The sequence below is a fragment of the Setaria viridis genome, chromosome 7 (genome assembly GCF_005286985.2).
Source record: "Setaria viridis chromosome 7, Setaria_viridis_v4.0, whole genome shotgun sequence".
NCBI classification, from domain to species: domain Eukaryota; kingdom Viridiplantae; phylum Streptophyta; class Magnoliopsida; order Poales; family Poaceae; genus Setaria; species Setaria viridis.
In genome coordinates this window covers 5,438,896-5,462,771 of record NC_048269.2, presented here as the reverse complement: position 1 = coordinate 5,462,771, position 23,876 = coordinate 5,438,896, and the positions used below count along the sequence as shown (strand labels likewise).

At 45.1% G+C, this 23,876-nt stretch overlaps 1 protein-coding gene and 1 long non-coding RNA gene across 3 annotated transcripts; one reads left to right on the top strand and one right to left on the bottom strand.

Annotated features, from left to right (window-relative positions):
- Positions 1–8,238: 8,238 nt before the first annotated feature.
- On the bottom strand, positions 8,239–8,832 carry LOC117864520 (E3 ubiquitin-protein ligase RHA2A). The gene has a single exon (XM_034748657.2). The coding sequence runs from the start codon at positions 8,747–8,749 to the stop codon at positions 8,402–8,404; it is 348 nt and encodes a 115-aa protein (XP_034604548.1). The 5' UTR covers positions 8,750–8,832; the 3' UTR covers positions 8,239–8,401.
- Positions 8,833–9,512: 680 nt separating this feature from the next.
- LOC117863257 (uncharacterized) lies at positions 9,513–16,279 on the top strand. Of its 2 annotated transcripts, none has more exons than XR_011898860.1 (6): positions 9,513–10,138; positions 12,206–12,271; positions 13,014–13,651; positions 13,755–14,591; positions 14,796–15,613; positions 15,704–16,279. It is a non-coding gene; the product is annotated as an uncharacterized lncRNA (long non-coding RNA). The 2 variants fall into 2 exon arrangements; XR_011898859.1 differs by having other exon boundaries at positions 14,785–15,613.
- The last annotated feature ends 7,597 nt before the right edge of the window (positions 16,280–23,876 follow it).

Below are 23,876 nucleotides of genomic sequence, written 5' to 3'. Positions count from 1 at the left end.
GTTAAGGACCTTGGGGCATAAAGGTTGGGCGCCGAGACATAGAGATGTCACCCAACAACAGGAGTCATATGTTGATATGATTAGCAAAAGTTGCTTACCGATCTACCTCGTTTGCTAGCGGTGATGCTAAAGCTCACTAGTGGACTTGTTAGTTGTGGATCCTGAATCACTAAGTTTCAATAGAGGGATATTGATTTTAGTGGGAGTAGATTCTGTTAAAATAGTTTAATATGATTTGCTCTATCATGGATACGTTTGTCTTAGTGTATTTTGCATTACTTTTGTTGTACATTAAATGGCACCTAGCAACACCACCACATCGTTTGCTTTGCGTTCGGTCCTTGAGAAGGACAAGTTGAATGGAACAAACTACTCGGATTGGATCCGCAATCTGAGAATTGTTCTCAGGGCTGAGAAAAAGGAAGATGTTCTAGACAACCCACTACCAGAAGAACCTGCTGAGGATGCACCCGCTGCTGCTAAGAATGCTTACAAGAAAGCATGTGATGCTAACCTCGAAGTAAGCTGCCTTATGCTTGCTTGCATGGAACCCGAGCTGCAGATGCAGTTCGAAACAAACCATGAGGCGCACAATATGATCGTGGCGCTTAGAGACATGTTCCAAACACAGGCCAGGACTGAAAGGTTCAATGTGTCTAAGGCCTTTGTTGAGAGCAAGCTAGCAGAAGGCGCAGCAGTAGGACCACACGTAATCAAGATGGTTGGTTACACTCAACGGTTGGAGAAGCTAGGCTTCCCACTGGGCCAAGAGTTGGCCACTGATTTCATTCTTTCGTCTCTTCCGCCTAGCTATGGGAACTTCATCTCGAACTACCATATGCATGGGACAGAGAAGGGTCTGAATGAGCTGTGTGGCATGCTTAAAACAGCAGAGGCTGACATAAAGAAAAGCGCTAGTACCAGCCATGTGATGGCGATACAGAACAAGCCCAGCTTTAAGAAGAAGGACAATTCTTGGAAGAAGAAGGGCAAGGCTGGAACGTCCAAGCCAAACCCACCGCCCAAGGTTAAAGCTGGACCTGGACCTGCTCCAGATAAAGAGTGCTTTTACTGTCATGAACTTGGTCACTGGAAGAGAAACTGCAAGCAGTACCTAGCTTCGTTGAAGAACGGCGGAAGTAAGAGTACTTCTACCTCAGGTACGCTTGTTGTTTATGTTATAGACAACATATTTCTCGCTGATACAGTTATTAATTCTTGGGTATTTGATACCGGATCGGTTGCTCATATTTGCAATTCGATGCAGGGAATGATAAGAAGTAGAAGCGTTGAAAGAGGAGAAGTTGATTTCCGCGTGGGCAATAATGCAAGAGTTGCTGCTTTGACCGTCGGGACGATGCAACTCCACCTCCCGTCAGGATTTATTATGGAGTTGAATAATTGTTATTTTGTTCCTAGTTTAAGTCGAAACATTTTATCTCCTTCATGTTTGATGAAGGATGGTTATTCATTTGCGAGTGAAAACAATGGTTGTGTGATCTCTAAGAATAATATGTTTATGGCTTTTGCACCCATTGTGAATGGATTGTTTGTTTTAAATCTTGATGGTTCACCTGTCTGTAATGTAAGTGCTAAAAGGCCTCGGCCTAATGATTTGAGTCCTACCTACTTGTGGCATTGTCGTTTGGGTCATATAAGTGAAAAGCGCATGAAGAAGCTCCATTCTGATGGACTTCTAACTTCGTTTGATTTTGAATCATACGAGACATGCGAGGCTTGCTTGCTAGGCAAGATGACCAAGACGCCTTTCACAGGATTTCCTGAGAGAGCAGTAGACTTGTTGGAACTCGTACATAGTGATGTATGCGGACCAATGAGCACGACGGCTAGAGGAGGATTCCAATACTTCATAACTTTCACTGATGATTTTAGTAGATATGGCTATGTCTACTTGATGAGGCACAAGTCTGAAACCTTTGAAAAGTTCAAGGAATTTCAGAATGAAGTTGAAAATCAGCGTGGCAAGAAAATTAAGGCCTTACGATCTGATCGTGGAGGCGAGTATTTGAGCCACGAGTTTAGCAATCATCTAAAGAGTTGCGGAATTGTTCCACAACTTACGCCGCCTGGAACACCTCAGAGAAACGGTGTGTCCGAGCGACGTAATCGAACTTTGTTAGACATGGTTCGATCAATGATGAGCCAGTCGGACCTACCGTTGTCATTTTGGGGATACGCTCTAGAAACAGCAGCTTTCACACTAAATAGGGTACCATCTAAATCCGTAGTTAAGACACCATATGAGATATGGACTGGAAAGGTTCCTAGTCTGTCTTTTCTAAAGATTTGGGGATGTGAAGTGTTTGTCAAGCGACTTCAGTCGGACAAGATCACACCCAAGTCGGATAAGTGCATTTTCGTGGGATATCCAAAGGAAACTTTGGGATATTATTTCTACAACCGATCAGAAGGCAAAGTGTTTGTCGCTCGGAACGGGGTTTTCCTAGAGAAAGAGTTTCTCAAAGGAGAAAAGAGTGGAAAGACAGTGCATCTTGAAGAAGTTCAAGATGAGCCAATCGGGCAAGAATCAATGAGTGATGCTAACGTAGCAGAACAAGTTGAGATACCCATAGCAAGAGAAGCACCGCCACAACCACGAAGGTCAGCAAGGCTCCGCGAAATGCGAGAAATATTATTGTTGGACAATGATGAGCCTGCGACATATGCAGAAGCAATGATGGACCCAGACTCCGAAAAATGGCAGAGTGCCATGCAATCCGAAATAGAGTCCATGGGAGACAATCAAGTTTGGAACTTGGTTGACCCGCCTGATGGTGTTAAAGCCATAGAGTGCAAGTGGATCTATAAGAAGAAAAAGGACATGGATGGAAATGTTCACATCTATAAAGCACGACTTGTCGCAAAAGGTTTTCGACAAGTTCAAGGAGTTGACTACGACGAGACCTTCTCGCCCGTAGTGATGCTTAAGTCCATTCGGATTATTCTAGCTATAGCTGCATATTTCGATTATGAGATATAGCAGATGGATGTCAAGACAGCTTTCCTGAATGGAAACCTAGCTGAGGACGTGTATATGATACAGCCCGAGGGTTTTGTCGATCCGAAAAATGCTGGAAAGGTATGCAAGCTTCAGAGATCCATTTATGGATTGAAGCAAGCATCTAGGAGTTGGAACATTCGTTTTGATGAAGTGGTCAAAGAGTTTGACTTCACCAAGAACGAAGAAGAGTCTTGTGTTTACAAGAAGGTTAGTGGGAGCTCTGTAGTATTTCTAATCTTATATGTGGATGACATATTACTGATTGGAAATAACATTCCTATGCTTGAGTCCGTAAAGACTTCACTGAAAAATAGTTTTTCGATGAAGGACTTAGGGGAAGCGGCATATATTCTAGGCATTAAGATCTATAGAGATAGATCGAGAAGGCTTATAGGTTTGAGCCAAGATACTTATATTGACAAAGTGTTGAAGCGGTTCAGCATGGAAGAGGCAAAGAAAGGGTTCTTGCCTATGTCACATGGCATACATCTCAGCAAGACTCAGTGTCCTTCGACTGCTGATGAGCGGGATCGCATGAGTAGAGTGCCATATGCCTCGGCCATTGGATCTATCATGTATGCAATGATAAGTACTCGCCCAGATGTTTCATATGCGCTAAGTATGACAAGCAGACACCAATCTGATCCAGGTGAGAGTCACTGGACAGCGGTGAAAAACATTCTTAAGTACTTGAGAAGGACTAAAGATATGTTCCTCGTCTATGGAGGTCAGGAGGAGCTCGTTGTAACAGGTTACACCGATGCTAGTTTCCAAACCGACAGAGATGATTCAAAGTCACAATCAGGATTTGTGTTCACGCTGAATGGTGGTGCTGTTAGTTGGAAGAGTTCCAAGCAGGAGACGGTGGCCGATTCTACGACAGAAGCCGAGTACATCGCGGCTTCGGAAGCCGCGAAGGAAGGTGTTTGGATAAGGAATTTCCTCATTGAGCTTGGTGTGTTCCCGAATGCGTCCAGCCCATTGAATCTCTACTGTGATAACAATGGGGCAATTGCGCAAGCAAAGGAGCCAAGGAACCACCAGAAGAACAAACACGTAATGCGGCGATTTCATCTCATTCGAGACTTCGTTAACCGGGGTGAGATCAAGATATGCAAAATACACACGGATCTGAACATTTCTGATCCGTTGACAAAACCACTCCCGCAGGCTAAGCATGATGCGCATGTAAGAGCTATGGGTATTAGGTACCTTCTAGATTGACTCTAGTGCAAGTGGGAGACTGTTGGAGGTATGCCCTAGAGGCAATCATAGAGATGATGATATTCCATTTGTATCCATGATTTGTATATTGTGTTCATTGAATATCCATTAAAGGCTACTTGAATTGATTTGCAATTATGTGAATTGTATGTGAAACTCTTTACTTGTATGGTTATTCTAAAGTTGTCCCTAGTCGCAGTTCATGTGAGGACACACATGAATATTAGACTAGCACATGTATTAGTTGATGACTATGTTTCACAAGTCATGAACATGGAGATGTTGAACTAATAATGTGGACACATGTGGAGACATGTGTTAGGACTGACCCAACACGAGAAGTAGTTCTCTCTTTAAACAACATATACGCTTTGTCCTTAGACCTGAGATTGTCGCATGTATTCTAGATGTGGATCGACCTACTTAGGGGCTATCAAACGCTACGCCGTAACAGGGTAGTTATAAAGGTAGCTTTCGGGTTTGTCAAGAAGCATGCTATGAGACATGGTCAATCAAGATGGGATTTGCCCCTCTCTGATTGAGAGTGATATCTCTGAGCCCCTCGAGTGATCGGATCCGAAAATGCATGGCCATGCTACGTACGGTTAAGAGTTAACCTACAAAGGGATTCCGAATCACAGGATCGAGAAAGAGCGGTCGGCTTGAAGCTAGACCAAATATTGTGAGGCAAAGGGAATAGCATGTATATTATGTTGTGATGGTTCGTCTGATATGATCTTCGTGTGCGTATAGGAGTTGGCACGTCTTGCTAGAGGCCGCTACCGACTATTGGGCCGAGTAGGAGTACTCGGGCCATGTCTATACGTATCCGAACCCAAAGGGTCGCACACTTAAGGGGCTGGAAGCCCAATTCGGATTTGATCTGAGTTGGATTAGGTTTAGGAGTACTAATGGGCCTCGAATCCAGAGGCCCATCAGGAACCTCTATAAATAGAGGGGTGGGGGCGCCCTAGGGTTCACACCTTTTTGGCTGAACACACTTGCCGCGCCTCCCACGCCCTCGCCTGTTGCAACTCGCGGATCTAGCAATCCGGCTTGCGACGCTTCCTCCCTGCACGTGTGGATACCTTGGAGGTGTTGCGCCTGCAGCACTTGGACGAGCCATCGACGAGCCGCCGACGAGCCACGACGAGCCGACGACGAGCCGCGGTACCGGAGGCGATCTTGCTGTGCACGTGGACGAGCTGCTGAGGAGCTGCTGGACGTGATCGACTACGTGATCGTCTTCACTGCATCGACGCATATCTACATCTTCCGCACCAGTAGTGCGTCGAGTGGTAATCCCGTGATCCTTATACGGCAGTTCTTCTTGGTTATACGCGGTAGAAATTTTGATTTGCGCTAGCGTAGCCTACCTCGTATCCCAACAATATGGTCCAAGTATGCTAGGTGCAGTGATTTATGGAGATAAATTGAATTGCACCTATCGTATATACAACATACAAACAGTTGGACAATTGTTGTTCGGTGGGTGGAACTCTTGTTCTGATGAGATCTCGTTAGGTAGGGGTTCATTGGAAAGCGAGCCTGTGGAACATTTCCATCAGAAAGAAGAAACAAAAATCATGTGAAAAAACAGGTACAGGAGGCATAATAATGCACGTGCATAGAACTGAACGATTGAGTAGCAGAAATTTGGACGCCATTTAATTTACTCTTATTTTTATTGAAGGGGCTACGGCAGGCTTCTAGCCGGTCTGAACAAATATATCGATATACTAAGTTGGTGCATACATGAGTTTGGGAGTGGAGGGTACTAGAGGTGACAGTTTACGTTGGTATAAAAATATCCGCCCCACAGCAGGATAGAATTGGCAGCTTCAGCATTGCGCAGCCGATGCTTCCACAGTCCTAAAGTCGGCGGCCACAGCATATAAGGTGGTTGTCGCACTCTGCACAGTTTGGTTGAACACCAGGACATTTCTAGCCTTCCAGATGTTCCAGAGCAGTGCAGTGATAATCGCCGAGCGAACTCGGGTGTCACACAACGACATGAGTTCAGGCAAGTCCCAAAGGTCCCTGAAAAGAGTCAAGGTATGGGACAGAAGGCCAGCCGACGAGCTTCCAAAAACGTCGTGTGCGTGAGCATCGGAGGACAAGGTGGTCTTGGTTCTCATATTCACCGCAGTAGGCTAGACCGAGGATTCAATGATGTTTCCATGATGTACCAAGGCGGCAGACGGTGGCGGTGAAGAAGCCACAGGAAATGCTTGCACCTTGGGAGAGCTGCTAGAGAAATGACTTTCGATCCCCCTCTTTAATCCCGGTTTAATTTAGGTCCAGGAGAAAAGAGGGTACGTCACGGTAGGCTAGAATTTACTCCCAGTTTGTATTTGCAATCAGGACTAAATGGGACCTTTTAGTCCCGGTTCAAAAATCAGCCACCCGTGAGGATCCTTTAGTCCCGGTTGAAAAATTTAGGCACACATGGGGGACCTTTTAATCCCAGTTGGTAAGATCAACCGGGACTAAAAGGTCACCCTTTAGTTCTGGTTGGTATTACCACCCGGAACTAAAGCAACCGGGATAAAAGGGGGTCCTTTAGTCCCGGTTGGAAACTCCAACCGGGATAAAAGGTCGCCCACGGGTGGCTGAAAAAAGAATAAAGCCCTTGGACCCTTTTTATCCTGGTTGGTGTTTTTAACCGGGATAAAAAGGGTCCCCATGTGTGGCTGGGAAAGGACTAAATCCCTGGAACCTTTTTTATCCCGGTTGGTATACCAACTGGGATTAAATGAGGTCTTTAATCCCGGTTGGTGTTACCAACCCGGATTAAAGGGTCCTCCATGAGTTAATACAAAAGGATAGCATCCCCTATATAGATAGATGTGGTGTGTAGGTGGGATGGTAAGGAAGCTACGCGCGAGGCTTGAGATCATGGGTTCGAATCCCATGTGGGTTTGAATCCCACGGACCACACATGCGCGTGAAAAATCAAGTGACTTGTGCCTTGCGACGTGCGCGTGTGGGGAGCCTCCCGGGACCTCCAGGGATTTTTTATTTTTGCAATTTTTTTTGCAAAACCATTTAGTCCAATACCAACTAGGATAAAGGCGGGAGGTAGCCCCTGACGTGGCGACCGTTTTATCCCGGTTGGTATTATCAACCGGGATTAAAAGGGGTCTTATATCCTGGTTGAGGGACCCGTGACAAAAGACCCCCTTTTATCTCGACAGATTAATTCTGGATGCATTTTCGGAAGATATGCACCCTACAAACTGGAACTAGTACCGAATTCTCTAGTAGTGCGCATCGTACCCGATGTTGGCGGCAAAGGGGTCAATTGGTGCAGAGGCCATGTGCTAATGGTAGAAGGCCGAGCCAAGAGCAAGGTGCCAAGCTCTCGATCGACGTAGAGGAGCTGAGCTGAGGAAGAAGCTGCAAATTCCACTGTCCGTTGGCCCAAGCATTGTGGACAGTGATGTTGGCGCGCTTGCAGAACCAGAACAACGCCGGGAAGGTGAATGCAAGTGGCTGAGACCCAATCCAGTGGTCATGTCAGTGTACCATCGCCGAGGAGCACCTTGGTGCACGGGCGGAACTCTGGAAGTAACTGCAAAGAGCATGGACCATACTCATATGGTTACGCCTCCATCTGATTCTGATTCTATATGAAAAGCTGATTATAGAAGTGATTCTGTAGCTGAAAGTGATTCTTTATAATTCTCTACCATAAACTCTTAAAATCAGAATAGAGAATCACTTCAATGAATCAGGAGAAGCTACTTCTTGCAGCTCCCAACCTCTTAGTTCATTTCAGAAAATCACTTCACTTAATCAGCAAAGAATCAATTCTTTTTCAAAAACTATTTGGCAGAGCTCCTACTGGATTCAGCAGAAAATCAGTACTGGAAGCTGCCAAACGCACCCTAAGGCGGCTGATGATGCGTAAGCAGAAATTTGGATAGGAGAGGCCACGATTCTGAATGCTCTTATTTTTCAGTCACTCTCGTTTAGTAAGCAGCATCGAATAGAAAAAATTCCACCAATAAATGAAACCAGAATCTATCCGGGCATGCATACACAAATTTGTTGATAACTGTTCTATAGACTAACATAAGTACATACACGTAAGCTGTAGTATATGCCAAAAACAAAAAACAGCTTCAAGCGAAAATGAAGAAGATTTTGTCATCAGAAACCGGGGACGAGCACGGTGGAGAACCAGATCACCAGGTCGTCGGCGAGTGCTTCACGGCCAGTGTGCTTCACCGCCACCGGATGCCTGTTCTCGTCGGCCACGTAAACCCGGCAGAGCGGGCAGGTTCGCTTGCAGGACAGCAGCCAGCGGTCGACGCAGTCCCGGTGGAAAACATGCCGGCACGGCAGCCGGCGGGTGGCCTCGCCGACGCGGATCCTCGACAGGCAGACGCGGCACTCTTCCGCCGCGCAACCGCCGCCGTCCTCGCCGCCGGCCGGTGTTGCCTCGGACCTTGCCTTGATACACAACATCTTGGAGATGTAGGAAATGAGGTCGCTCATGGTTGGTATAGTGCGGGTGCAGGCGCTGAGTATATGAGAATATGTAATGGGGTGCAGGGCTGTGGTTCCGTGGTCAGGGGTCTGGTGGTACAATTGCTTTGTCGGTAAGAGGAGTGGTTGCTAATTTTGGAGTGCGTTGAGAGATCCACATTGGAAGCTGGTGCACCTACACTGCAAACGTTTCTTTTCCACAAAGCAAGGATAAAGCAGGTGATGTACACAAAGAGAGACGTTACCTGCAAAAAGTAGATGGAAGACCGTTACCTAATATATATATGTTGATGATACTCATTAGTCATTAATATACTCCATCTGGCATTCAAATAATTATCATTTTAAGATGCGTGTAGTCAATATAATACATTTCAGATTGGACCTTCTCTTTGAATATTTCAAATTAACTTTTGAAAATGGTATTGATAGATTGTCCTTCAATAGTAGTTTTGAAATATTACATATTTTCTTTAATTTGAATAGGTTTAGTATCATTAATTCATGGTCAAAATAGTGATTTGGATCTGAAATGACAACTATTCGAAGACGGGAGTTAGCATTTTCTAACGTCCTATGAAAACAATTTCCGATCGGATGCTCCGTCGTAACAACAAAATAAAATGTCTGTAATATTGAAAACTGTGAGGAGCGTGCAGGAGTACAGATTGGGGTTTAAGAATTTGGAAAATTGGATCCATACCATTGAAAGAACCCATCTTTAGATATATACCGCTAAAAGATTCAATTATAGATATATACCATGGAAAGATGGTAAAGTACAGATATGTACCATTCCGTTTTACTTCCGATCAGTATGACCGGCCGCTAGTTTCTTGTTTTTTTCCTTTTTTACCGATCAAGTATTTACCGTTCCAATTTTATCCATCTGCAAAAAAAACTCAACCTCGTCGCCTGATTGGAACGAGGGGCGCAAATTTCTTCCTCGCGCATCTGCTCGGTGGCGTCCCTATCAGCGCTACCAGGAGGCCTCATCAGCTGCGTGCTCCCGGGAGGCTGGGAGGTCTCGTCGGCGGGGCGGTTTCCAGCAGCTGTGGCTTCCTCCTCCCTCTCTTCCTGATAGCGTGGCACCTCTGGTGTGCCTTGGTCTCCACCGCGTGATGGCTCGCCTGGTTCGCTGTTCCCGGCGCCGACTTGCTCGTCCACTGGCGAGTTCCGGCCAGCGCGATGTGGGCCTAGAGCACTATGCAGAGCCTGTGAGTGATGAGAAGAGGTCGCACGGGCATGCGGCTGTGAATGTTGTCGCCTCCGTCATTGAAGCCGCAGCCATGGCCTAGGGTGGTGGTGAGCGCAGCCCCCGCGACAAACGGGCGCCGGTAGCACATAGGCGATTGCGGGAGGCGACGAGGTCCGGGCTGCTCTTCTCCTCCTTGCACGGTGAGTTAACATGGAGTTCCCCGAAGTGCTAAGTTGCTAAGAAGTCCAATCTTTTAATGGTATATATCTATAGCTGAATCTTTTGATGATATATATCCAAAGATGAGTTCTTACCATTGATGGTAAGGATCCAATTTTCCCTTAAGAATTCCCGTTTTCTACAAGATGTGGTTCTTCCTTTTTAAGCTGTGACACAGGTGTGGTTGTCCTCTCAGCTCCCTTTTTAGGTCTGATCATGGCTTGGTTTAATATTTTTCTTGTATGTCATTTTAAGAATTTGTAACCATCCGGTGTTATGTCACTAGTAGAGAATTGGACTTTAGTCCCGGTTGGTAGGGTGCAAAGATCCCGAAAATCCATCCGGGATAAACCAACCGGGACAAAAGGGGGAGTCTTTTATCCCGGGTCACTCAACCCACAACCTCCAGCCTCGCGCGTAGCTTCCTTGCCATCCCACCTACACACCACATCTGAGTATTTAGGGGATGCTATCCTTTTGTATTAACTCGTGGGGGACCCTTTTATCCCGGTTGGAAACACCAACCGGGATAAAAGACCCCCTTTTATCCCGGTTGGTATTACAAACCGGGATAAAAGGGTTCGAGGATTTAATCCCCTTCCAGTCACCTCGTTGGGGACCCTTTTATCCCGGTTTGAAACACCAACCGGGATAAATGACCCCCTTTTATCCCGGTTGGTAATACCAACCGGGATAAAAGGCTCTTGACCCTTTTATCTCAGTTGGTGTTACCAACCGGGATAAAAGGGGGGGTCTTTTATCCCGGTTGGTGTTTCAAACCGGAACAAAAGGCCTCTCAGAGTCTTTTTTTCCCACTAGCCTTTGCAACCGGGATAAAAGGTCCCGGTTGGTGAGCCCCCCACCAGTGACCGAGTTTTAGTCCCGGTTAGTGAACCTTTTGTCCCGGGCCAACTTTAAACCGGGATAAAAGGGGGCGCATGGAAAGCCAATTCTCTACTAGTGTGTTATGTGTACATATTTAGGGCCTGTTCGCTTAAGCTATTTGGGCGGCTGCAGCTGTTGCTGTTCAGCCCAGCCGTTCGGCTGCGGCCCAACAGCAACAGCCCACCACGGCAGCCGAACAGCTGCACTTATTCCCGTCTCCCGAACTGCGCCCCGCCGCCCCGCACTCCTCTCGACCTCGCCGCCCAGTCCGCCTCTGGCCGGCCCCGCCCCCGCCGTCGCCGCCCCACCGTCGAAGGCCCACCCAGCTCCGCCCCTCCCCCGCCGCCGGCTAGATTCGCCCCGCCGCTCCCTCTCGCGTCATCCACTCCGCTGCTCCTCTTCGTCGTCGTTCGCCCGTTCTCTCTCTCGCCGCCCGGGGAGGAAGGCGTCTCCGGCTCCGGGGAAGAGGCCGCCATTGCTGCCACTGCTGGTGAGGTCCCCCTGAACCCATATCTCGATCCCATCGTGCTGTTCCGGGTTCTGTGTCGTAGACCTCGCGGCCGCATTGGTTGTATTCGCGCGCATGGCGCTTGGTGTATAGTTTCCTAGATGTAGGACATTGCGTCGATTTTTCGGGATCTTCGTGGTTCAGCAATGGTGACTCGAGGGCAGCGCGCTTTTTGACCCGAAGTTTTGGATCTAGGCCGAGATTTCTGTGGCCGCATTTTGCTGCGACGGTGTTGTCATTCTGTTCAGATTCGCGTAAACATTTGCCTGAGAAAAAAAATCGTGTAGCACACTCTTATAGCACTGAAGTATTGGTTGCCAAATTCGTGTGAACATCCAGTGTGGGTGAGAAGGAGATAAAGATTGGCTGTTTTGTGCCTGGAGCCACATGCTGAGGATTGCTCGGTAAGAGGAACCTTGTCAAGGGCTGGGGGAAAAGGTGGCAATCATGGCATCCGCATTTGCGTTTAGGCCTGATACTCACTAGTAGTTTGGTATGGCACTGGCTCTCTCCGTTGTCATTCATAATTGGTTTCAGTCGTCACCTGTCTTGCGCGTAGGAGTGCCTCTGTGCTGTATGTGCTGTATTTTTCCGAAGCTGTTTATTTTTTCTTGACTGTTCTGTTTGGCATGTAATGTGGAATTCTGTGGTGCAGCTCTGGTTGGGGAAGATGGTTGTCCAGGAGTTCACTGTTGATCTGAACAAGCCTCTTGTTTTCCAGGTACGATTTCGCTCGTAAGTGCTGAGGTTTGCAAAGTAACTCATGAAATTGGCAAGCACATAAATTTTTCATTGTTTTTGAGCTTGTTTAGTACTACTTTGGATTTTTGACAACCATCTCTAACGTGGGATTGTGGTTTTTTTGTTTCTTGGCAATAGTTGTGGTAGACATGGTTCTGCTGTAAATTATGAAAGAATCTCCTGCAGTTATTAAATTATGAGTTTCTGACTAGAGGTTTAGTCGCTTTAGCTAAAGTAACCTTATTTTGGTGTGCTTTTGTCAGCTGCACTGCCCAGTACCTCTAATTGAAAGGGCTGCATTGTTGGCTACCTCTGCCTGCTTGTTGCATTGCCTACTTGCTCTGCCTTGCCCTCGGAAATCAACTGATGCTCATCTATCTGACTGAACTGGACGGTGCACGTGCACTGCTGCTACTCTAGAATGCCACAAATGCGGCCATCACCACCACGGGCTTCCTATTTTGCATCTGCACTGCTGCTACTTTCATCTTGTTAGTGGCTAGTTTTAGTTATATAAACCACTGAATCCACTCAGTAACATTCAGTGGGTGGGAATTGTGAAGTGCCTGCAAAAATTAGGTGACTGTAAATTTCCTCCTCCATTTTGACAGGAAATATTCTTCTTCTTTTTTTTTCTCATTACTATTTACTGCCTGCATTAAAATATGACAATGTTTAGGCTGGCTTTTAAATTTCTCTCACTTTATATAGTCTTTTTACAGTAGTAAATACGACTCTAGCTAAGGAGAGCATTCCTTGTGTGCCAAAAAAAGAAACTTCCACAGGCGGCAGCACTGGCAAACTCCTCTACATCGTCATGGTCTCCACATGAAGCCCCTCGGTACCTGCTTCGTACAACTCCTGCAAGACGTAAGCACAACGAGGCAAGCATCAATTCCATCTTATTTGTTCCCTTTGTGATACATGTTGAATCGTATCTTGCAGTCATTGCTACTGCGTGTGTGGCATACAAACCTTGTACTTAGAAAGGCATATAATTCAAAGTAGCACCTTGTACTTAGGAAGGCATATAATTCAAAGTAGCACACAGATGGATGCAGGTCGTGCCAACTGGGATGATAACACTACAAAAATATTCCTAGACCTCTGCATTGATGAGAAGAACAAGCTCAACTACAATAAAAGGGGCCTAACCAAGGTAGGTTGGCACAACCTGTATACAAATTTCAAACAACAGACGGGCAGGAAATATTCCTGCAAACAGCTTCAGAACAAATTTAATGCCTTTAAGAGGTAATACAAGGATTGGAGGAAACTGAAGGACAAGAGTGGTACCGGGTGGAACAACAATACCCACACCATTGATTGTGATGATGAATGGTGGGCAGCCCGAATTGAGGTACCTACTTTTCGTCCTAATAATTACGGCTTTCTATCATTTACCTTCGGCTTTGTCCTCGGATTTTCCTCATGCTTACATATTTCCTATTTATGACTTCTAGGAGAACGAGGCAAACAAACATTTCCGTGGCAAGGCGTTTCCATTCTATGATGAGTTAACCACTCTTTTCGGGACAACGGACACTGAAGGCGGTCCAATGTTGTGTGTTGGTGGAATTGGAGATAGAACACCAAGCTGTGGAAGTGAAGACACCCCTGACCCAATGGCGGATGAAAATGTTGACTGGTTGGAGGACACTGTTGGACGGTCTAGTGTGGGTCGTGTGTCGCAAAGGTCAGGAAAGGAGCATGTTGTTAATAGCCCACCACCCAAGAGAACTAAGAGCATGGAGTACTATGTCGAGCGTATATCTGAGAGCATGATTCAAAGGACTATGAATGAAAGAAATCTAATCAGCCGTGAGGAAGAGGAGGTTACGGAAATGCTGCACCTTGTAGAACAAGATGGTGTACCGAATGGGTCTGAGTTGTACTTCATAGCTACTGAGCTGTTTAGATCGCCAGCTCGACGTGCATCTTATAGGAGCATTACCGCTTCAGAGAACCGGATTGCATGGCTCCGATGGACTTGGGATAATGTCAAAAGGAAGTAATACCGGTCCATGATTACAGTGTATTTGCATCTACCTAGGAATGTGTGTATTTGTAATGTGACTATGGCATGGTGTGGCAGCATGTTTGTAATGTGAATTATGTTGTGTTAGACCTTGATTATTCATGCTACTAATCCATATAAATTTGTGTCGTTCCACTTGAGTATGCTGCTGCTACTGTTGTTTTTAACATTTTGGAAATTATTGTTTATAACCTTACAGCCTGAAGGTCTTCATGATGAATGAGGTGGCTATCAACAAGTGAAGGTCAAATGGATCGTAAAGGTATGCAATGAAATCATATTTCCATATTTAAGTACTTAGGATTTTTGAAAGAAAAGAAAAGGGGCACAACATGTTAAAAGATGGGTACTGAATATGCTATTCTTTTGTTATAGAGATTCTTAGACAAGAAAAGATGGCATGCTTTTTATATGTCGTCTTGAAACTAGCATATCTAGGCTTAACAAAGAATCAGATTTTTTCCAGATCGCTGATTAAAGAAGCTGGGACCATTGATCACTGTTATGGTCCGAAAATGAAAGGAAAGTCAAGCTCCGAAAATTCGAGCAACACCAGTACCTCACCAGCAAGGTTGAATGATGAGTGGTCTACATGGTGGGACATGGGTGCAACCATTGGTGTGTTAGCTGCGTATGCATCGTCTACCTCAAGTGCATGTGGCGTGCAAGATGGTCCATTGCACTTGCAGGAGTTGACTGGGCGTCAATGGGTTGCTATTAACCTTGCTGACAGTAAGAAGTGCTACAAAAATTTCCGTCTCCATCCATCTGCATTCCAGTTGTTGCATTCAATCTTAGTGTCCAACCATGGGCTAAAATCCACACGACAATGTGATTCAGTTGAGGCATTAGGGATGTTCCTATGGGCATGTGGCACAAGACAATGCCAGAGACAAATGTCGGATAGATTCCATAGGTCACTGGACACCGTGAGTCGGAAGTTCGGTGAAGTGTTAGATGCCGTGGTCTCTTTTGCACGTACTATTATTAGGCCAATGGATCCACTGTTCAGGTATGTGCATCCTAAGCTGCATCAATTCTCACCATATTTTGATGGGTGCATAGGAGCTATAGATGGAACCCACATTCCGGTGTCAGTCCCTGAGCACGCACATGATGATTTTATCAATAGAAAGGGGTTCACCAGCCAGAATGTCTTAGCTGTTTGTGACATGGGCATGAGGTTCACATTTGTCGCTACGGGGAAGAAGGGTGCTGTGCATGACACTGCTGTTTTGAGGGAGGCTTTAAACAAAGCTGAGCATTTCCCTCACCCACCCCAAGGTGATCTTATGTTGTTTGTAAGTTTTATAGTATGCAACATATGGGAGTGCCAATCTAAATTGCTATGTGTATAACAATGTTGATATGTAGGAAAGTACTATTTGGTGGATTCTGGTTACCCACTGCGTGAGGGTTATATGGCGCCATATCGCAAGGGCAGGTACCATTTATCGGAGTTTAATGCCAAAGGTCCTGAGAATTTGAATGAAATTTTTAACTACCATCATTCGTGCCTTCGGAATGTTGTGGAACGATCTTTTGGAGTGCTAAAGAATAAGTGGCAGATTCTAAGAGGTATACCGTTATATAATATGGAGAAGCAATCAAAGATTATTGTTGCGTGCTTTGCGCTACACAATTTTGCATTGGACAACAACGAACCGGGAATGGTTGGTGCTGACATGTTTGCTCATGGGACCTACCTGAGTAGGACAAGTGATGAAAATGATCCTGCATCAGATTGGTTTGCCGCTACTGCCAACGATGATATTAGTAAAGTTCGTGATTGGATTGCAGCAGGACTTTATGGGTTGACATGACGGAGATATTTTCTCAATTTGCTAATTAGTTGTTATGAATATAACCCATCAATTTCTTTCTAATTTGTTGTTGTTGTGACTTGAGAAAGCACTGATCAACTATTGTAGGGCTGAAATGTTCTAATTGTATGCCCTGTGTACTCTTGAGTTCAATATGCATGTCATTTATTTTGTGCTAGACTAGACTGTTATCAGGGTGCCCAGGTCCTGGAAACTAAAATGAGGTGTTTGAGAGTTATGGATAGCACTTCTGGTGATTTCGTTCATATCACTGTCTGCAGATGTTTGGTTATGCTTGTATCATATATTTAGTCAATATCTTGGGCCTATTTCTCTGTTTGTCTGCTTGCCTACGTTACTTTTAAAGACAATCAAGGAGCTGAGACGGCAATGCTTGTCACGGTATTTCTTTTTTCTGAAGGAGCTGAAAAAAATGTGTCTTTTAGATGAATTAATGATTCACTGGTCACATTATCATGAAATATGGTATGCATTTGTGATCTTATTTTAATAGGTCAGTCATCTGAATATTATCAATGTGGTTCTGTACTGTAATTTGTTGCAATTATATTCTGAAGCCCCAATCAAAAAATATTTGTACTTGCTCTTTCAATGATTGTTTAAAGTGACCTTTGTTTGCTCATTGAATTTTGCCTTTTATATAATCCAGTTCCAACTGAGTTTACAACATTGTTTGTTTTCAAAACTCGACTTGATCGCTGGGTACAAAAATAGCTGCCTGCAGCCGCTGCTGCCTAGCTCATACGCCACTGCCTAGCTGATGCGCTGCTGTAGCAGCTGCATGGCCGGCTGATCAGCTGTGCTGCTTAACAGCAACAGCCAGCTCAACCGAACGGTCCCTTATTCATGACCTTTATGATGCAATTACGGCCTACCTGGGCCACCATGGGCTAACATCTGGCTGCTTGTTTGGACGGCCCACATTTTTGAGGGAGTAAGCTTCCGGCCTTGGATAACGATATCGTGAGCTTCCCACCTATATAGTTCCATTTTAGTCCAAAAGGAGACATGAAAAATAATGCTCAAGCATGGTTTAATAAATATTACAATCGGCAAATCCTATTCAAATAATAAAGAAAAATACGTGAACACCAGAACATGACACGACCCATCTGAGCATCTATGGTACGATATTACGATGTGCTTAATTTGGGAGTTGAAATGTTACTCAAAAAAAAAAGATTTGCGAGTTGAAATAGGTTACGGCGAGTTGGACCAGATTAATTAAGGTAGCATTTGATTGGGTGCGTCCATGTGGGTAGCATGGACCCAATAGAGAATATGCCGTGTGTAGGTGCAGGTCGGAACTATTTCTTCAAATCAAGCTGTTGGGGTCGATCCACTTTTACCATGTAGTTGCGGATCGTTCTCCGTCAACAAGTCCGCGAGCGGAAGACGGGAAGAGCCAGCAGGGAGAGAGCGTGGGTGGCTGCGGGCAGATGCGCGGGCGGCTAGGCGTGCAGCAGCACTCGGCATCTCGTGTGGCAGCGATGGGGTGAGGGTCAGGCCGGGGGAGTGGAAAGGTTGGGGTACGTGCAATGCCCAGCTTCATCAAGTCCGACGAGCTCGGGTATGCAGCAGGGCCCTTGCGAATCTAGGAATAAATACATCGGTGGAGGGATATTGGAGCAGGGCCAATGTGGCGCAGAGCTCACTAGACCACAAAAGATTTATGCTGGCGGCTAAAAGAATTCTGTGCTGGCGGGATTATTTAGTGTATTAGGATTTGTGCTTCCTTTTATTCCTTTAGGTCGATTATTTTAACCAAAAATGATTTAATAACCAACAGTAGCTAAAGATATTGAGAAAATTACAGCACCTCACTTGAGCCATCGATAAGTTATTGTAAAATTTTGGAAGCCATTGGGTGACTCAAAAAGGAATTACATGCATTTCATTATTAAAGGTAGTATGAGCTTAAATTTTTCTATAGTGCAACAGAGGGTGAAATTTTACCAGTATGTTAAGGGTGTGTTACAGGAGCTTTGGTGAATTTTTCATGATTTTTGGAGAAGGATAGCTATTTTCCCTATTTTCCTTCTAATTAAACATGCTTAAAGAGGAAGTTGATTTTCTTTCTGATTTTTATCACAACTCATATTTTTCCTGCAAACTATATAGCAAAAAAAACTTAACCCAACTAGTTTCACATTTTTCTGAGCTCTGGATCAAAACTTATGCAAAAAGGAAGATTTAATCTTAGATTCCCAAAATAAAGTTAAAGCAGTGACTTTAAGTTCTAGATCAGAGCCCTAATTATTTTTCTAAGCTTCTACACATAGAAACAAGCATCACAGAGTTTGTTTTACATTTTTCTCACTTTTCTTCTATTTATTAGGATTTAAAAGGCCTAAACCATGATTAAAACCATAGGGTATTATTTACAATAGTAACTTTAGCAAACTTATTTTTCTTAGGAACTAGACAGAACAAGGATTCCAACAAAAGTGGTTTGGCATTTTTCTGATTTTTCTACGATTTACTGGGCATTTACAAAGTTTAACTCTATTTCTGCCTATTATTAAACTAAAAGCCGAGGCAAACTTGCATTTTACCCCCTGAGTCTAAGGGTTAAACATGCAAGGGTCCCTGAGTTTTTGCGCCCAGGCCCCTGAAAAGAATGGGGAAGATGCAATGTCGTCCCTGGGGTGCGCGCGGCGGCGGCGGTGAAATCCCCGGCGGTTCGCCGGCGCGGATGGGGCAACAAGTTGCCGGAGAGGCTCAGGGGCTCACCTGAGCTCGATTTGGCAGGGTTGGGGCGACGGAGATGGCCGACGGGGGTCGGAACATGGCGGCGGCGACAGAGCTTGGCGGGCGGCGGTGCAGGTGGCGTTCCGGCACACCGGCGGCGTCGGGGAGGCCACGGGCTGCTCGGAGACGTGCGCGGGGTAGCGAAGCGGGCGGAGAAATTGTCAGAGTGCGGGGCGGTGCGGAGGTGTGAGCTCCACGAGAGCCTAGCGGCGACGTAGAGGAAAAGTAGAGGCGCGGGTGCGGGTGGTGGCAAAGGGTGGCGCTAACGGCGAGCTTGACCCTTTTATAGGGCAGCGGTGGAACGGAGGGTCGAGGCGGGGCTCCGGTGGCGGGAGGATAAAGCCGGGGAGTGGCGGGTGTGCGGGCGAGGCGGCCATTGGCCAGCGGCGCCATTGGGCTGGGGAGGCAGAGCTCCAGGCGCTCTCCTGCCGTGATTGGCCTCGGGCGGAGCGTGTCGTGTGCCTCCGGTCTGTCGGGCGGGTGAAGCGGAGGGCCACGGCCTAGGTTGGGCGAGTGGGCGGAGGCGCAGGACGTCGACGGCGTAGCGGCTTCTCCGGTGAGTGGGCGACGCACTGTTTGGGCAGAGCAGATGCGCGGCAGGGGAACGGATACGTGCGGCTAGCGGTTGGCCGGCCCGGCGCTCGCCCGGTGCTGTCGCAGGTGCGGGTTGGACGCCGTGGCTCTCACCCTGTCACTGTCTCGCCGCAGATAGGGTGCCGGCAAGCTGCCGGTGGCCGGCGGCCACGCGGCGCGCGGGCGTCGAGGCCACTTCGGGCAGCAAGCCTAACCGGCTTTGGGAGCTCCCCTCTCTAGATTTTTCAACTAAACTTTCAAAACTCCTTTAAGCAAACTTGTTCAACTCTGGATGTAGTTCAAACTTGGTTTAAGGTGTTTGTTCAGATTTTGAAAGGATTTGGAGATACGTCGAGCCAAAGTTTGCAAAAAATCTGCAAATTTAGACTTAGGCAATTTAGCTGGAGAGGTGGAAATTCAGGAGTTTAGCTATCTTTGACTCGATTTTAGGGAAGCTTCTGAGTTGAATTAGGCCGAAGTGTTATTAAAGGAGTTGCTCTCCAAACTGAAGACTTCAACTTCTATTTAGGGTTTTTCTTGACCAAGATTTTGAACAGGATCGGATTCGATTTGAACCTGGGTCAGTGTAACAAAGTTAGAACACACTCAAGGGACTACAACTTTTATTAAGGGCCCGACTTGAGTTTAGATATGAATTCGTGAGATAACAGGTTGCAAAGTTGGAGGAAAACTGGAATTCCAGGACTTAGGTGGTTTATAGGGTTCTTTAATACTCCGGTTTTGATTCCTGTTTTTGACCTCCTCCCACTCCGAATTAGTCAAAGTGTCTTTAACAAAAGTTGTTTGAAATTAAAAGTTTTACAACTCTTATTTGGGAAAAAATTTAGGTTTGCATATAAAATCTCAAGTTTTATTTTAACCTCCAAAAAGAGCTTCTTAGGGCTAAAATGAACATTTCACCTCTTTGCTTAGTGACTAACCACTTGTTTAGATTTAAAAGCACTTAATTTAGGTAGAGTTGTTACAGTAACCTTGCCCTCAGGTGTGAATACAGAATTCGAGCTAGCACCTAATTCCTGTTGTGCTCATCCAAGCCTTCAAACAAATCTGGTAAACCAGCTATCCTCCGTTCTTCTTCCTCTCTCCTCCATTTAGCGATCTTGGTCGTGCACCCTCCCACACCCAAGTGATGGGGGTTCTCGGTGGCTTTCATAGCCATCCTGGTATTTTCTTCGCCTAAGGCTTTTGCTTCTGACATGTTCTTCTGTTGTACGAACTCCTCGCACATTTGTGGAGGAATCCTACCGAAGTCGTTCCTAGCATTCTTTCCCTTCTTTACATATTCTGTATTAAGAATTTACCTTCAATTCTTGAAACATCTTCCAAGGAGGCCCTTAGCAAATTTTCTTACGGAATCCTCTTGACCTTTACGAAAACTAAACTTTTCTTTCAATGTGGCCCACAAAACATCCTTCATAGTGGTAGGCACATTTTTCAAGTTACTGGTCGTGATCCAGGTCTACAATTTGTCCCTGACAATAGCTCCACAACTAATTCAAGGTTCCAGGTCTTCTTGGAGTCTAGGGTATAGCCCTTGTAGCTTACATTTCTAGGTTGAATTTATTCTATTCAAAGTATTCATCTTTCTTATATAGTGTTGTGTTTGGTTCTTCTATGCCTGAGTTAATCATATACCCTTGCTATGTTGATGTGCTAGGCTTATATGCTTGTATGCTAGCCGTATACCCTTGATACCATAGTAGAGGCTTATATACTCTCATGTATGCCATGAGACCATGCTTCAGTACATACTCTATGTGCATATATACCTTGTATAGCTTAGATAATCTATGCTACGGCATCAGTTCAATGGCCATATTTATGGTGGCTTCAGCCCTGGTCACAATAGCTCAGGACAGCTGGAGTGTTGTTAACAATGCAAGCATGGTGCTTGGATTGCTTAGCTTCATTGGATATGAGTTTACCCTATGGGTTGCTAGGGGTAGGCGGCAGGTGGTGATAGCCCTATCCATCCTTCATAATCCCCCACGTTCGGGTACACGTTAGGAGTTAGTAAATTAGCAGTAACTTTGCTGGGCAGCACCGATACGGGTACTATCTCTCCGTGTGTGCCTCATGGCATTAGCCTGAGTCCTATACAATGTGTATGTATGTTATGCTTGTATGATCTGTGCAGTATATAGGAAGTACATATGAACCTAGAGCTAACTCATAGTCCTTCTCCCTAGCTTAGTTACCTTGAGATGATTCTTGTGTGTGTCACACTACCCTTCTTATCATTATCTTACTCCTACCTTTAGTATTGCCTCTATCCATCTTATGATATACTCATATGCATAGTAAACTCTTTTGACCTACTTGCATTCCTTTTGGAAATACGATACCCTTGGGAATACTCTTGGGTGAAATGCTACAACAATATATTCGTGCACTTGTGAATTTATTTGTGATCGTTAAATATACCAACCAATATGAACAATTTGAAGCCAACCAAGGTCTTGAACAAAATTATTGCTCATGAGCTATCTATGAAGATTACCAAAAACCCTTCTCTCTCAAGTCAAGATGTTGGTACATCAAGCAAAGAAGAGAAGGATAAGGAGAAGGAAGAGAAAAGTGAAAATAAGCAAGAATCTTCCACTTCAAGCAAGAAAGCTCAAGAGCAAGCATCAAGTTCAAGCTCACGCTCAATTGAAGCTTCAAGTTTAAGTCATAATGAAGAAGAAATTAAAGTGATGATGAGGTAGAAGATGAAGAGGATGATCAAGCAAGTAGTAGCAACTACTCCGATGTTGAAAAAATTAAACAACTTGTGAAAGGAGTGAACAAGCTACTCAAGAAACTCAACTCCAAGGGTGTCCCTATGGAACCATTGGTTCACCACAACCTAAGGAAAAAGAAGAAGAAATATCTTGGTTGTGGTGAGTAGGGATACTACATTGAGTATTGCTCGTTGATAGAGAAGAGACACAAGCAAAGAAAAGAAAACAAAGGAGGAAGGAGAAGAAGGTGATCAAGAAGGCCTTCACAAGCATTGCTACGGGTGGGTTTGATATGACAAGATCAAGTGATGAAGAAACCCACTGCAAGCCACTCGCCTTCTTATCATCATCAAGGTCATCACATATTTGCCTAACAAAACTTCTTACTAAAAATAAGGAACTCAAAATAAAATTTGGCTAGCTCATCAACCAATTATAAAGAATTGGCCGAATAGTTTGATGATGTCATTGACCAAAATGATGAGATAACTAAGAAAATTGATATTCTTGAACAAGCTAAAACTACCTCTAACAAGGCATCCACATCTTTTCAAAATAAATCTAAAAATTATGCCTCTACTTCTTGTATTGATTTAATTGATAAATCTTGCTCACCATCTTGCAATGAGACTTGTGCCAAGAATGTTGTTGTAGAAACATGTGATGATCTCATTGATCAAGAAAATGATAAGCTCAAGCAAGAAGTGGAAAGACTCATGAGGGACTTGATAAGTCTCAAGGGTAAGTGTAGGATCGAGGAAGCTGACTAGAGGGGGGGTGAATAGTCAGTTCTAAAAAATATAGCACGACTGAATCAATACAGAATTAAAATGATCAACTAAAACATGACTACACCTCCAAAATTCAATGTCTCAACTATGTGCAACAACACCCTACATCTAGATCAAGGTTTGCAATCCTAGGGTGACAAGCAAGCAATTCAAGTTCATCTGTTAAGGTTAATTGCTTGAAAATAATTGCATAAAGTAAATAAGCTCAAGTAGACAAACCACAATGGAGACACTGAATTTTTTCCCGTGGTCTTGGCAACTTGCAAGTCACCCCTAATCCACGTTGAGGTGGATTCAATATTCCAACCGCTCCTCTATTAAGGCTTCGCTTGATGTTGAGCTAGCCGGCTTGGATCAAAGAACCGCTCCACATCTTAATTTCACTAGAGTTGCTCTTCACCACTCCAGTGAGGTGAGCACAATGCCTCTCACAAGCACACTGGGACTTCTCACAAGGTTCACTTGAGAAGATCACTGGATCACAGCACCACCAAACCGTCTAGGTGTTGGCAAACATGAAGAGTAGTAAGTTAAGACACCCTTGACCCTCCACCAAGTGCCTAAAGCTCAATCTCTTATGCAAATGCACTTGAATCTTGCCTCCCACCCTCTTTTATGTGCAACAAATGCACAAACTCATGGGGAAGACTTGCACAAGCTCAAGAATGCTCAAATAGATGCCTAGAACTCGCCAAACACGCAGGAAACTGGGTATACAAAGGCCAACCCTCCAAAACTAGCAGTTACATTCAAACAGCCCAAAACACTCTGTTTCCATGGACAGCCTGCCCTTACAGGATCGGATAGTCCACCATTCAGACCCAACAGCTAAATTCTCAATAAA

Bases quoted from the DNA above. Each gene is read 5' to 3' on its own strand.
- LOC117864520 (XM_034748657.2), bottom strand. From the start codon at position 8,749: ATGAGCGACCTCATTTCCTACATCTCCAAGATGTTGTGTATCAAGGCA.